Here is an 11723-nt window from a genome sequence, read left to right on the forward strand (position 1 = left end):
AACCATAGGACATCTCATAAACTCCTTTTTTTGATGAAGTGTGTGAAACATTTGCTTCGTGTTAATTTGCCTAATTATAACACACTTTTATATTATAACTTTCTTGACTAGATTAATGTATGGTGTATGTATGGTAAAATGTAAAGCTACCAATTTCAGTCTGCTAGCTTAGCTTAGCATTAAAGCGGGAATCTAGCCAAGTTAAAACTTCACATAGTGTTTGGATAATCAATAAATCTTTTTTTTTTCTTTTTTTTTCACAAATTAAACAAAGCAAAATAAGCACATTGTTAGAGTATTCCGTCAATTGTAAATTGGCTTGATTTTCCATGTCATTTTACCAGTCCAGCCCCGTATCGGACAAAGCATTTTGAAGAAGATGCTTTGCTCCACAAACACAAACCCACCTTGCCTGGCGTACTCATCGGCCTCATGGTGCACCATGTCGGTCACACAGCCTCCGTAGTGCAGTCTCTGCTCGTGGTCGAAGGCCTTGAGCGTCTCACTGGAGCTGTAGGACTTCTGGGTGGGCACACGGCACTCCTCTGTATCCAGGGAGGAGCTGTTGTACTGGGACTCCTTGGAGCAGCGGCCCCTGGTCAGGGAGCGGTGCCTATGGTCCTTCAGATCCATGCTGAAGGTGAGTTAGGGGGGTAGGGAGAAGGGATGGAGCGATGGAGGGCGGGGGGGGGGGGAGCCTCCTAGCAGGACCTCTGTAATGTCAATCTCCACTTCAGTCACCTGGAAGAAAACAGAGATGGAGACAGTTAGTATAAAAATAAATGGAGGCACCGCTGTGACTCACTCTCCCCAACAGAATCTACAGGGAGAGTTAGGTAAGAGGGGGAGTGTGGTGAACGGACATTTGAGCAACGAGGCAAATATTCAAACACATCAGAGAATTGATGTGGGATAAATATACAGCTATGGTGGGGAGAAACAGAGCTGCCAGCAACTTGGACCGCGCTGATGGAAAATGGTCCATTTTAAAAATCCATGGCATTAAAACAGAGAGTGACTCAAGCAATGGTCTAGTCATCCCAACAATTTATGTCAGCCACACACACACACAAACAGACACACACACACACACACACACACACACACACACACACACACACACACACACACACACACACACACACACACACACACACACACACACACACACACACACACACACACACACACACAGGGAGAAACACAATGACAAGAAGAAAGAATAAAAAAAGCCAAGAGGGAAGACAGAGAGAATGGTGAAAAAAATACTTCGATTAAACAAGATTATCTTGAAAAAGATTTAAAAAACCATTAAAAAAACAAAGTAGGACAACAACGCAAGCCGGACGCAACAGGAAGGATGGAAGAAGAGGAGAAATGACTTGAGGGCATTGCTAGTCTCTCCCTCATTACCAGAGTGAGAATGAATCCTGCTCCCTTAGAGGCTGTATGGGGATAATCAAACACAGACACACAGACATACACACATACACCCCAACGCACACATACCCCAACACACACAACATCACAAACACCCAGAAACTAACACACTCAAATATACAGTACATATGCAGTACAGTGGTACCTGTGCACAGATAAAAGTCTCACCATGGGCCCCCTGACACACAACAACAAGCAGACATCACCTTCCCTGGACTGATGCTTGATGATCTGTCTCATGCTATTGCATCACAGCCATCCCTCTTTTAATCTGTTCCAAATCGTTGTACTTGTGGATGCAGATTTGTACACGGTTATGACGCTAATACAGCATGATACTAGTGCGGCGGCCTTGAGCAACGCATTACATTAGTAGCTCAAAGATCAAAGTACAACAATACAACAACCAGCAGTAATTGACAGGAGCGCTTGGAGCATCTGGCTGTATGGTGATATGTATGGTAATAAATAGGTCAGCCATGTTTCTATTTGCGTCAGGTCAAGAAGAGTCTGTTTCACCCACAACATTGAAGCGTAGCCTCACAGTTTCATCAAAAACGTCTCACAATATACAGTATCTCACAAAAGTGAGTACACCCCTAACATTTCTTCAAATATTTCATTATATCTTTCCATGCGACAACACTGAATAAATGACACTTTGATACAATGTCAAGTAGTCAGTGTACAGCTTGTATAACAGTGTAAATTTACTGTCCCCTCAAAATAACTCGACACACAGCCATTAATGTCTAAACTGTTGGCAACAAAAGTGAGTACACCCCTAAGAAAAAATTTCCAAATTGGGCCCAAAGTGTCAATATTTTGTTTTGCCAACATTATTTTCTAGCACTGCCTTAACCCTCTTGGGCATGTAGTTCACTAGAGCTTCACAGGTTGCAACTGGAACCCTCTTCTACCCATTCATGACGACATCAAGGAGCTGGTGGATATTAGAGTCCTTGCGCTCCTCCACCTTCTGTTTGAGGATGCCCCAAAGATGCTCAATAGGGTTTAAGACTGGAGACATGCTTGGCCAGTCCATAACCTTTACCCTCAGTTTCTTTAGCAAGCCAGTGGTCGTTCGGAGGGGTGTTTGGGGTCGTTATCATGTTGCAGTACTGCCCTGCGGCCCAGTTTATGAAGGGAGGGGATCATGCTCTGCTTCAGTATGTCACAGTACATGTTAGAATTCAATGAACTGTAGATCCCCAGTGCTGGCAGCACTCATGCAGCCCCAGACCATGACACTCCAACCACCATGCTTGACTCTAGGCAAGACACACTTGTCTTTGTACTCCTCACCTGGTTGCCGCTCCACACTCTTAACACCATCTGAACCAAATAAATGTATTTTGGTCTCATCAGACCACAGGACATGGTTGCAGTAATCCATGTCCTTAGTCTGTTTGTCTTCAGCAAACTTTTTGTGGGGTTTCTTTTGCATCATCTTTAGAATAGGCTTCTTTCTGGGATGACAGCCATGCAGACCAGTATGATGTTCTAATGATGCAGAGTGCGGCGTATGGTCTGAGCACTGACATGTTGACCCCCCACCCCTTCAAGCCCTTCAGCAATGCTGGCAGCACTCATACGTCTATTTTCCAAAGCCAACCTCTGTGTACGACGCTGACCACGTGCACTCAACCTTCGTAAACTGGGCCGCAGGGTGGTATTGCAACATGATAACGACCCCAAACACACCTCCAAGACGACCAGTGGCTTGCTAAAAAAGCTGAGGGTAAAGGTTATGGCCTGGCCAAGCATGTCTCCAGACCAAAACCCTATTGAGCATCTTTGGGGCATCCTCAAACAGAAGGTGGAGGAGCGCAAGGTCTTTAATATCCACCAGCTCTGTGATGCTGTCATAAATGGGTGGAAGAGGGTTCCAGTTGCAACCTGTGAAGCTCTAGTGAACTACATGCCCAAGAGGGTTAAGGCAGTGCTGGAAAATAATGGTGGCCACACAAAATATTTACACTTTGGGCCCAATTTGTACATTTTTTCTAAGGGGTGTACTCACTTTTGTTGCCAGCAGTTTAGACATTAATGGCTGTGTGTCGAGTTATTTTGAGGGGACAGTAAATTTACACTGTTATACAAGCTGTACACTGACTACTTTACATTGTATCAAAGTGTCATTTCTTCAGTGTTGTCCCATGGAAAGATATAAAGAAAAATGTGAAGAAATGTGAGGGGTGTACTCACTTTTGTGAGATACTGTATGTATTCAGATCAGAATTAGGCGTTTCAAAGCAACAGGCATCACTTGATTCAGAATATGTGATTTCTTTGATTGAACTAATAACATGCTGCGATGGAGGAATAATGAGAAGGGCGCAAAAGAGAGCAAAAGACACAGAATGAGGCAATCCATTGGCTGTAGGTTCATTTTAAAACGCTTAGAAGGTAGTGCTGAAAAGTTCTATTGATTAACAGTAGGTATTAAGTCTCATAAAGAGCTCATTATGCCGCAGCATCCATCAGACAGGCTGTTAGGAGTGCAACCTTAATGTGTTGGTACCTTGGATGGGAGGAAGAGGAAACTGGTTCAGGATATGTTGGGGCATTCTGAGTGGTGTTATGCAAACGAAGGGCTTTGTGTGTGTGTGCACTTTATGTCTTTATGAGGACATGTGATAGACGTCAGGATGGTGATTATGTCAAATGAAAGTTTATAACGTCTTCTTTTCAAAAGTTAGAGCAGAAGGTTGATAGCACAGAGCTGGAGGAGGCCGTTAGCCTAGCGCAGCATAATGGCTGGGAGCGAGAGGAAACAGCTAGCCTGCTTAAAAAGCTTGTTTAAAGGTTGCAAATGACCAAGTTGCCACTTGTTTGATTATTCCATATACAATGAAACGATTGACTCTTTTCTAATATAATACTTAATGATAACTTGTTCTATACATAGCACTATCTCCGTCAGTCCACCACTGAAGTCTCCCCAATGTTGCTGTGTTCGTACTGTTATTTATTGAATATATATTGAAAGGATTAGGAAATGATCACATTCCGTTTCATTCACACTTTACATAACATCCCAACTTTTTGGGAATTGGGTTTGTACAAAGGCATCATGGTACACAAATGCAAAAATTGTACAAACACGGGCGTGAGTCTGCAAGAAGCTGTGTTTCCCCCCGACAGGCGAGAACAGGGTGCTTAGACGAAGGAGAAAAGAGACATGCCCGCGACCGTGAAGTGACCATGAAATCCAGCCAGAATGAGAAAAAGTAATTGGAAGCCGACAAGGAGTGTGGAGAATTCATTTTCAAAATTACAGAGGTGAAGTTGGGTCCAGATAATGGCCTTTTCTCTGCGAATAAGAAGCTTGTGAAGAAAGAAATATGGAAAACGACACAATGTAAATCCGCTGTAACTAGAAATCACACCCAGTTAATAGGAAACTAATGACATCAGTGGATTAGTGAGCATCAAACAAGATGGACTCCTATTCACGCTCATCATCTTCTTAAAGAACAGAAAATCAAATATGAAGGATAATGAGACAGCAAATAAACCGAGTTAACACAGAAGCGGCCTGAACAAACCAACACAGCCATTTTAAGATGCAGTTTAATTACACGCTTCAAAAGTGTTTCTTATACATATTAATGAAATAATCTACTTTTCTCAAAGTGTCAAATTCTAAATAAACTGGACACAATCTGTCACAGTGAGCTTTATAATACAGTTGTAAAATGCACCTTGTCAAATTCTTGTTGTGGCTATTTCAGTCAATCTTTTTACTGAAAAAACTTGCAAAGGTGGGTCAACAGTTTCTCAGTGGTAGGTGCATTAGTGCATACATAATGTGTACAGTACATTGGCAATTAGCTGCAAAGATTTCTCCTTTATCAAAGCATCAAGCAAACACGGAGGCGGTGTGTGTGTGAGTGCTGGTTTACATGCTGTTTGGGGCCATCACACTGTGGGAGACTTCATGTCCACTAACAACTAACACACTAAAAGCTCTTCTAACATTTCTTGACATTTGACAAAGCCAAGAAAAAAAAAGAAAAAAGAAAGCTTGCACAGTTTGAGGTTTACATTTTAGTATGTAGCATATGTACTTCTAGAGCTGCAATTTACAAACATGGACCATTATTCTGCAGATTGTTAAAAAAAAAAAAATCATGAAGCCACTACTACATGTGAAAGCAACTTTGGTTTTTCAAATGTGACGTTTTCTTTGTTCACTTTTATTTTCACTTCGATAATAAATTTGGATTTGTTTTATGATTTCAAGTTCTTTACTGAATGTTCTCTTCTCTGTATATTATCTTATTTAATGGTTGAATTAGAACTAGTCTGTAAAGCAGCCATCTGGCTCATTCCATTCAATTGTAACCAAACCAAAAGCAACAATCAGCCCACAAGACTGGTGGCTAGAAGCCCGATAAAACACAGCCTGGAGCCTTTTCCCTCAGAAAATGTATCCACTCTTCCAACGCTTTCTTTGTCAACATGAGATGGAGTTCTTCATTTGGTGTCTCTTTTTCTTCCCTTCTCTCCCTCCCTCTCTCTCTCTCTCTTTTTAATTGGAAACCATTTGAATTTGAATAGCAAATGAAAGCCTATTGAAATCATGAGGCCTTGTTATCACAAAAGACAAAATTGTGGCTATAAAGCCTTTTAGCTCTCTATTTTCTCCCACTGCTTAAGTGAAGCTGTTTACACTGTTTGCTCTCACAGTCAAAGCGAGGGAGACACAGAGTGACTGGAGAGAGACAAAGGGGGAGATGGGGAGAGAGTGGTAGTACATGAGAAGAAAGAGGAAAACACTAATCTTTGTATGAGACTTCCATTCAATTACTCATCACCAAACAACTTCTGTGTATCTTGATTTCAGGAAGAGCATCCTACTCCGAATATGGAGTTAAAAGTATTATACATACAGTTTATCAAAGCATCCAATCACATGAAGTGAACTCCCTTAAAGGCCTACTTCACCGGTTTGAATATGAAGGTGTATTGAATTCTGAGATCCTATGTAGTATAAATGTGCGGAAAAAAATTGAAATCGGTTCATCCTAGCCTGAGAAAAGGCAGAAAGAGTGTTTTTTTTAACCCTATATTTCTCTTTCTCGTGACATCACAGAAAGAGAAATATAGGGTTAAAAAAAAACTTACTTTGTAAATATTACTGTGATGTCTTTTACTGTGACATCACAGTAATATTTACAAAGTAAGTTTTTTTTTAACCCTAAATTTCTCTTTCTGTGATGTCACGAGAAAGAGAAATATAGGGTTAAAAAAAACTTACTTTGTAAATATTACTGTGATGTCTTTTACTGTGACATCACAGTAATATTTACAAAGTAAGTTTTTTTTAACCCTAAATTTCTCTTTCTGTGATGTCACGAGATAATTTTTTTTGCACATTTATACTACATAGGATCTCAGAATTCAATACACCTTCATATTCAAACCGGTGAAGTAGGCCTTTAAGAGCGGCTTATAATCCATATCATATCTTTACAGTAAGTGTAAATCCTTATCATCCTTGTGTTTGATTTGGTTCTTGTCACCAGTAAATATATTTCCCATAGGGTGCATACAAAATGAATGTCATTATTCTGTAATGAATAGATTTTTTGTTCACCAAATATCTCATTATGTACAGCACACTTTCAATTTCACTGGAGAACAAACTGAAGCTGTATATTTGTGTATGGAAAATGTTTGTGTGTGTGTGTGTGTGTGTGTGCGTGTGTGTGTGTGTGTGTGTGTGTGTGTGTGTGTGTGTGTGTGTGTGTGTGTGTGTAGAGGGAAGGCGCACTGTCAGGGGCATACTGATTACTTCCTGGACTGAGAAGCAAGTGTGAGTACACAAAGTCCTATACATATGTATTAGCATTTATAAATACTCCCTTATATCCATGTCCCTAAACGCACTGTGACCTCTATCATTCTGTCTTTAACACACTATACCCCCCCCTCTCACACACACACACACACACACACACAAACACACAAACACACACACACACACACACACACAGCCCCCCCCCCTCTCACACACACACACACACTCACACTGCTTGCATGGCTCCAGTTCAACTGGAAACTGCAGTCCAGTTTGGATCCAAGATTTTCTGTGGGCCAACAGCTGAGGGGCGTGCAGGACAGGGAACAGTTCATCACTTTCTCTCTCACACACCTCACCCCATTACCTTTAACACCTCCACTAGCCAAAAAGCTAAATAAAGTGTAATCCGACTAGTTGTGTCTACTTGTCCCTGCAGGATTATGAGTCGGCATGTTTTCTTTTCATTGACATTTGCGTGATATTGATGCACTAAAACAGGGGTGAGTCAGAGACTAAGTGCCACATGTTTTACTGTGTTACTGCAAAGAGCCACATCATACACACGGGTACACATGAACATCTGCCATCCCTCTCACACACACACACACACACACACACACACACACACACACACACACAGACCTCTGGTCAGCCAGATTGACTGTATATTAGGGATGCACCGAAATTAAAATTATTGGCCGAAACCGAAAAAAGTGAAATGGCTGAAACTGTCAGGCAGTTTTGTTCATTTATTTTTCCAGTTCTTTCAACATTGCGTCCATGAAACTCCCAAATGTTCTCCTCATAGCCAACTAAAAAGCCACCCTAAATACATAAAGAAACAGTAAAACCTTCAAATGAATCTACAAAAAGATCGACTTAATGCCTTTTTTTCTTATACTTTATTTTTGTTTGACTCTATAATTATTTTTTTCATTAAAGTCGGGGTTGCCCGTGGCACAGTGGGTAAGGGCGTCCCCCCCTGGGCCCAGGCCCCGCAGCAGACCCGGGTTCTAATCCCGCCCGGGTCGGTTCTCTGCATGTCCTTTCCTCTCTGCCCCATTTCACCTCTGTCTTTACACACTGTCAATTAAAGCATGAAAAATATCTTTTAAAAAAAATGTTGCATACTCTGCCTTTAAATGAGCTACAACTCAGCTTCTGGGATGCTGTGCAGGGAGCGCTCATCTCTCAGACTGTGGAGCCCCTCATTAGCAAGTGAGCACACAATAAGTCAGAGATAGACTGAACAGATTAGGCCACAAAGCAATAAGGTCACTTACAAAAATAAAACAAGATATATTATCTGTAATTGAACCTACTTCTAGAAAGTTGCACGCAGGGCCGGTTTTAGCGCGACTATATTCGGCTTGTCTAGTAGAAATAATCAATGGGTAATGTGGGTGATAGCCCAGAAGTTAGAGGAGCCAGCTGGCAGCCTGTGGTTTACTTTTTCAAGTCCTGTGGCACAGCTTTTTGTTTCCCCACACGTATTCAGTAAAGACCCTAATCTACCTCAGACTGGCTAGTTCTTCCCTGGTCTGATTGGCCAGTAGTTGTTGTGTTCCAGGTGTCTTTTGATTGGGAGCTAGAGTAGATACCGTTCGTATAAATTGCTATACACAGCAGCGGTCTGTTTGGGAGTAAAAGTCAGGCCTGAATTACTGGGTCCACACAATCACCTCGCCAGTGAATGTGTACATGGCTTTTGCCCTGTAGGCTGACACTGTTGTGTGGGTTGTCATTCTACAATTATGTATTTGCAGTCTCTGGTTTACAGATTACACTACATTCAAACAGATTTCCTGGCCCTCACTGTTATGTGTTCAAATGAAATAGAGTGGACACACTCATGCTATAACTAAAGTATTTTTACTTGCTATGCAATGCATGGACAACACTGGCTAATTTTGCACTGCGCATATAGAATCCAATCCGAAATTTGTGTTTGTGCAAACTAAAAAAAAAAACACACAGGTCGGGCAGTGGGCGGAGTGCAGTCCGCTCACCCAATCAGACGTGAGAAATGGTACTGGTATTTTCTGTGCTATTTTTTCCATTTGCTTAACACACAAACATGCATTGAGCAGTCTTCAAAGTTATTGTATGGGTTACAAAAAATTATGAGCAGCAATGATGGGGATATGTGATGTTGAGTGGATGAATAGTTGATTTTTCTCTTTGTCCTCTGAGTTATACTGAATACTTGTTCTGTGCATTATTTGAGCTCTGTATTGCATGTGAATGAGGAACAAGTCGCCCGTGATCAGCCGGCCTGGCTGGATGCAGTATAATTATGAGGTTTACTGCTGAGGTCATACAAGCATACAGGAAACCAGTTCCATTTCCCAAGGTCTTTGTTGTGTGCTAAACCTGCAGGAAATGAGATGGAGATGAAAGTTGCCACACTGATCAGGAACTGTTAGAGACCTCATCCACCTCCTCCATGTCTCTTCTCCTCTCATTTGTCAGGATGGAAATGAAGGGGAAGTGTGTGTGTGGGGGGAGGGGGGGGGGGCAGGCCTCTCTATGCCTTGCTCTCGGTGTCTGTGTATAATCTCCACACTGGGCTGCAGAGTGCCACAGAGCCTCTGTTTATTAGACTAATCCTTAAATCCACATTCTGCAGGCCTCGCAAACGCCTCGCCAAAGCCCTAATCTGACTCAAAACAAAGGGATTAGAGACGACAAGGTCCCTCTCTCTCTCTCTCTGTCTCTGTGTGTGCCGGAGTAGGGGGCTTCGGGGTGACGCACACATGTGCTGAGAAAAACACGCCATAGCACTGTTGCATACTCTTGCCTGTCACGCCCCATGTTTAGCTATAAAGAATGATTTGGTATATGCAAAACCCTGGCCATGGCACACATACACAATGTTCCTTAGTGAATACAAGCCGGCTGTCACACGACATGGAGGCAGAGCCAAGGTGCAAACAAACTGGGTAATTACACACAGCTCAGAAAGCTCCTGGGAGGAATGACGGGCAAAGATGAGAAGGAGCTGAGGGAATGAGATGGCAGGGAGGATAGAAGAAGAATAACTAAACAAACCTAGAAGCTCATATTTTAGACTCACACAACAGAGGACATGGAGGCTACAGGCCTACACACAACCTAAAGTGCATTCTAACTAATATTTGTCCAATATTCATCTGCATCAAAAGGCATCCATCCACACCCACACAGACAACGTCAGGCAGAATATGATCCAAATTCACAGCAAAGTTGAGTTCCTCAATAACATCCAGGCCAATGTTAGACTGATGCCACAGCTGTTACAGGAATACTAGAAACTTCTTTACATTCCGTTCTTCACACACTTTATATCGTAATTTCATTATGTTACTCGTGAATATGGCAAATTAATAATCATTTTCAAATCAGCACCAACATTGCGTTAATTCAGTTGTTAATGGTCATTTTACACTTTAACCTTTAAGTGACATTGAGTCCATTTAGTAAATGCTGACCTGTGGACTTGTATTTTCACACATTTACCAGGTTCACTATGTTTCCCATGGGAAAGTTCAGCCAATTCTTTTCATCAGACCCATGAATGTTTGCCAAGTCAAAAATGTGACCAAACACTTCTATGGTGGGGCATATTAAAACAATTCTAATATTATTAGAGACATAATGGAATCATCTTTGCCAGCATTTGCAAGTGTTGCTGCCTGAATGACTTGTACATATTTCCTAATAGACAGTTGAATATGGTCACATTACACATATTAACCTCCCTGTGGCGCATGCTAGTACGAGTCTGCTGAGACAGGAATCTCTGCCACGGCTTCTGCCATACAATCTGTCCTTGTTAGAGTGTCAGTTGATAAGGATCCAACCTTCCAGAGGAACTTTAGGTTTGCCCGCTTTTGTTGCTAAAAACATCCAAAAAATAACCTCTGATGTCCTCCATGTAAGACTTAAGTCACCAGTTTTATCACCAGTTTGTCTTGTTTGATTGCAGTTGAGTTCATGAAACCTTGACCATTGTGTACACTGGGGTAAACAGTATGTCTATGCCACTAAATATTGTTGACAAAACGTTAACAACAGTATGAGAAGTATGAGAATTCTGGATGTCCAGAATACAATATGTCCACTGTATAGATTCAAGATTCATGATAGAAAGAATAGATTCGGGGCGCTCCGGTGGTGTAGTGGATAGAGTCTATGGCGGCCACAATACCATATTGGCTCCGGCCTTCGTTGCAGTGGTCACGGGTTCAAATCCGACCCGTGGACCTTTACTGCAGGTCATCCCCCCTCTCTGTCTGTCTCCCCATTTCAACTCTTTACTATCAAATAAAGCTTGAAAATGCCAACAAAAAAAATAAATAATAATAAAGAAAGAATAGATTCATATGAATTGTCATTTTTTTGTTGCATTGTATTGACACCTTTACATGGATTTACATAGAATAAATAAGACAAAAGATGAGATAAGAAATATAAATATGTCCAATGAAAT

At 41.6% G+C, this 11723-nt stretch overlaps 1 protein-coding gene across 1 annotated transcript in view; it reads right to left on the reverse strand.

Moving 5' to 3' along the window:
• Nucleotides 1-633, reverse strand: part of tenm2a (teneurin transmembrane protein 2a) — a gene marked incomplete at both ends in the record, with an annotated part of 191758 nt that extends 191125 nt beyond the window's left edge. The window contains one exon of the mRNA XM_080035807.1: nt 408-633. Within this exon, the coding sequence (XP_079891933.1) occupies nt 408-633 (226 nt within the window). The remainder of the gene's footprint in view (nt 1-407) is intronic.
• Between the last annotated feature and the right edge of the window lie 11090 nt (nt 634-11723).

Source organism: Ammodytes marinus (assembly GCF_949987685.1).
Source record: "Ammodytes marinus genome assembly, chromosome: 10".
NCBI lineage: Eukaryota > Metazoa > Chordata > Actinopteri > Uranoscopiformes > Ammodytidae > Ammodytes > Ammodytes marinus.